This window comes from Prosopis cineraria, unplaced genomic scaffold (genome assembly GCF_029017545.1).
Source record: "Prosopis cineraria cultivar Desert tree isolate PC_DT_omini unplaced genomic scaffold, ASM2901754v1 PC6, whole genome shotgun sequence".
NCBI lineage: Eukaryota > Viridiplantae > Streptophyta > Magnoliopsida > Fabales > Fabaceae > Prosopis > Prosopis cineraria.
The window spans coordinates 5,551,537-5,553,085 of record NW_026555337.1 but is presented as its reverse complement, the minus strand read 5'-3'; the positions used below and the strand labels follow the sequence as shown (position 1 = coordinate 5,553,085).

The window sequence follows — 1,549 nt, the reverse complement described above, 5'->3', positions numbered from 1 at the left end:
TTCCATTATGACCAAAACAAAACTTCACTTTTCCCTCTCAATCTGATCCTCATTTCGGCCTTCGCTCAGACACACGCAACATAGCCACTTTACATCTCTGTTTCTGTTTCCAGATCCATAATGGGAAGAGCACCTTGCTGCGACAAAAATGGTCTCAAGAAAGGTCCCTGGACTCCTGAAGAAGACGCCAAGCTCATCACTTACATTCAAGCTCATGGCCCTGGCAATTGGCGCATCCTCCCCAAGAATGCTGGTATATATTAATGAGTCATTAACATCTTCTTCTTATTCTTCTTGATCTGTTCTGTTCTGGTTTTCCGCTCTTTAATCATATCCAAGCATCGCCTAATTTACTGTTTACAGGTCTTGAAAGATGTGGCAAGAGTTGCAGACTTCGATGGACTAATTACCTGAGGCCCGACATCAAGAGAGGAAGGTTCTCCTTCGAAGAAGAGGAGATCATTATTCAGCTCCATAGCATCATGGGAAACAAGTACGTTCCTTTAACCTGATCTTCTTCACGGAGTTTTCCCAAATTTAGTAAGTTTATATTATCAGTCTAATTAATGAGATTCTGCATGTGTTTGATTATCAGATGGTCGGCGATAGCAGCTAGATTGCCTGGAAGAACCGACAATGAAATAAAGAACTACTGGAACACCCACATACGAAAGAGGCTTCTTCGGATGGGAATCGACCCTGTTACTCACGCCCCGCGACTTGATCTTCTCGACATATCCTCCATTCTCGGGTCCTTGTTGGGGAACACGTCGCTTTTGAATCTGCAGGGCCTGTTGGGAGCTCAGGCCTTCATGGACCCGGAACTGTTAAAGATGGCCACCACTCTGTTTTCGATGAAGAACAAGAACCCGGAACTGGTTTCGCAGAATCTACAACAAATAATTCAACCTGGGAATTCTCAAGTTCAGGCACAAACCCAAATCGATCCCTCACTAGCACAGTTCGGTAGTCAGTTTCAGATGCTAATGGAAACTAACAACGTGGAAGGATTCTCGGGGGATTTGACGAACATGGGATTTTCAGATTCCCATGTTCAATCCAGTATGGCCGGTAACTTTGATCTGTCGCGACAAAATCAAGTTGGATTTCTGGAAGATCCAACTTTCCTGCAAAACCTGGGCTATGACTCTGTTTTGTCGACGCCGTCATCGAGTACAACCCCATTGAATTCATCATCGACGCTTGTGAATAATAGCAGCGGGGAAGAGGAGAGAGATAGCTATTGCAGCGACTTGTTCAAGTTCGAAATTCCAGAGAATTTAGATCTTAGTGGCTTGCTGTAAATATATTTGTTTGTAATCTGGTAGTGGGTTGCTCTCTGCAATTAATATTTTGTTTTATGTTTTTTGAACTATACAGGATTTGGTAATAATGTTGCTGTTAATTTCTTTGTCCAGTTGTCGATATTTGTTGATAGCAGGATTTTTTTGGGTACTTCGTATGGATTCAATCTTCTTTCCTCCTTTTTCTCGGATTCATATACCTGGGACTTATATTAATGAAACAGGGAAGTATTATTAGCTTACAA

The 1,549-nt window shown here is 42.3% G+C and overlaps 1 protein-coding gene across 1 annotated transcript; it reads left to right on the top strand.

Annotated features, from left to right (window-relative positions):
* Positions 1-1,549, top strand: LOC129313638 (transcription factor MYB102-like). Its single transcript, XM_054956910.1, has 3 exons — positions 1-253; positions 364-493; positions 596-1,549. The coding sequence occupies exons 1-3, from the start codon at positions 121-123 to the stop codon at positions 1,302-1,304; spliced, it is 972 nt and encodes a 323-aa protein (XP_054812885.1). The 5' UTR covers positions 1-120; the 3' UTR covers positions 1,305-1,549.

What these genes read in the sequence shown, in the direction of transcription:
- LOC129313638 (XM_054956910.1), top strand. Translation starts at nt 121, where the DNA reads ATGGGAAGAGCACCTTGCTGCGACAAAAATGGTCTCAAGAAAGGTCCC. An exon ending in CATCCTCCCCAAGAATGCTG is followed by an intron (nt 254 to 363) that starts GTATATATTAAT and finishes TACTGTTTACAG; the next exon opens with GTCTTGAAAGATGTGGCAAG. An exon ending in CATAGCATCATGGGAAACAA is followed by an intron (nt 494 to 595) that starts GTACGTTCCTTT and finishes TTTGATTATCAG; the next exon opens with ATGGTCGGCGATAGCAGCTA.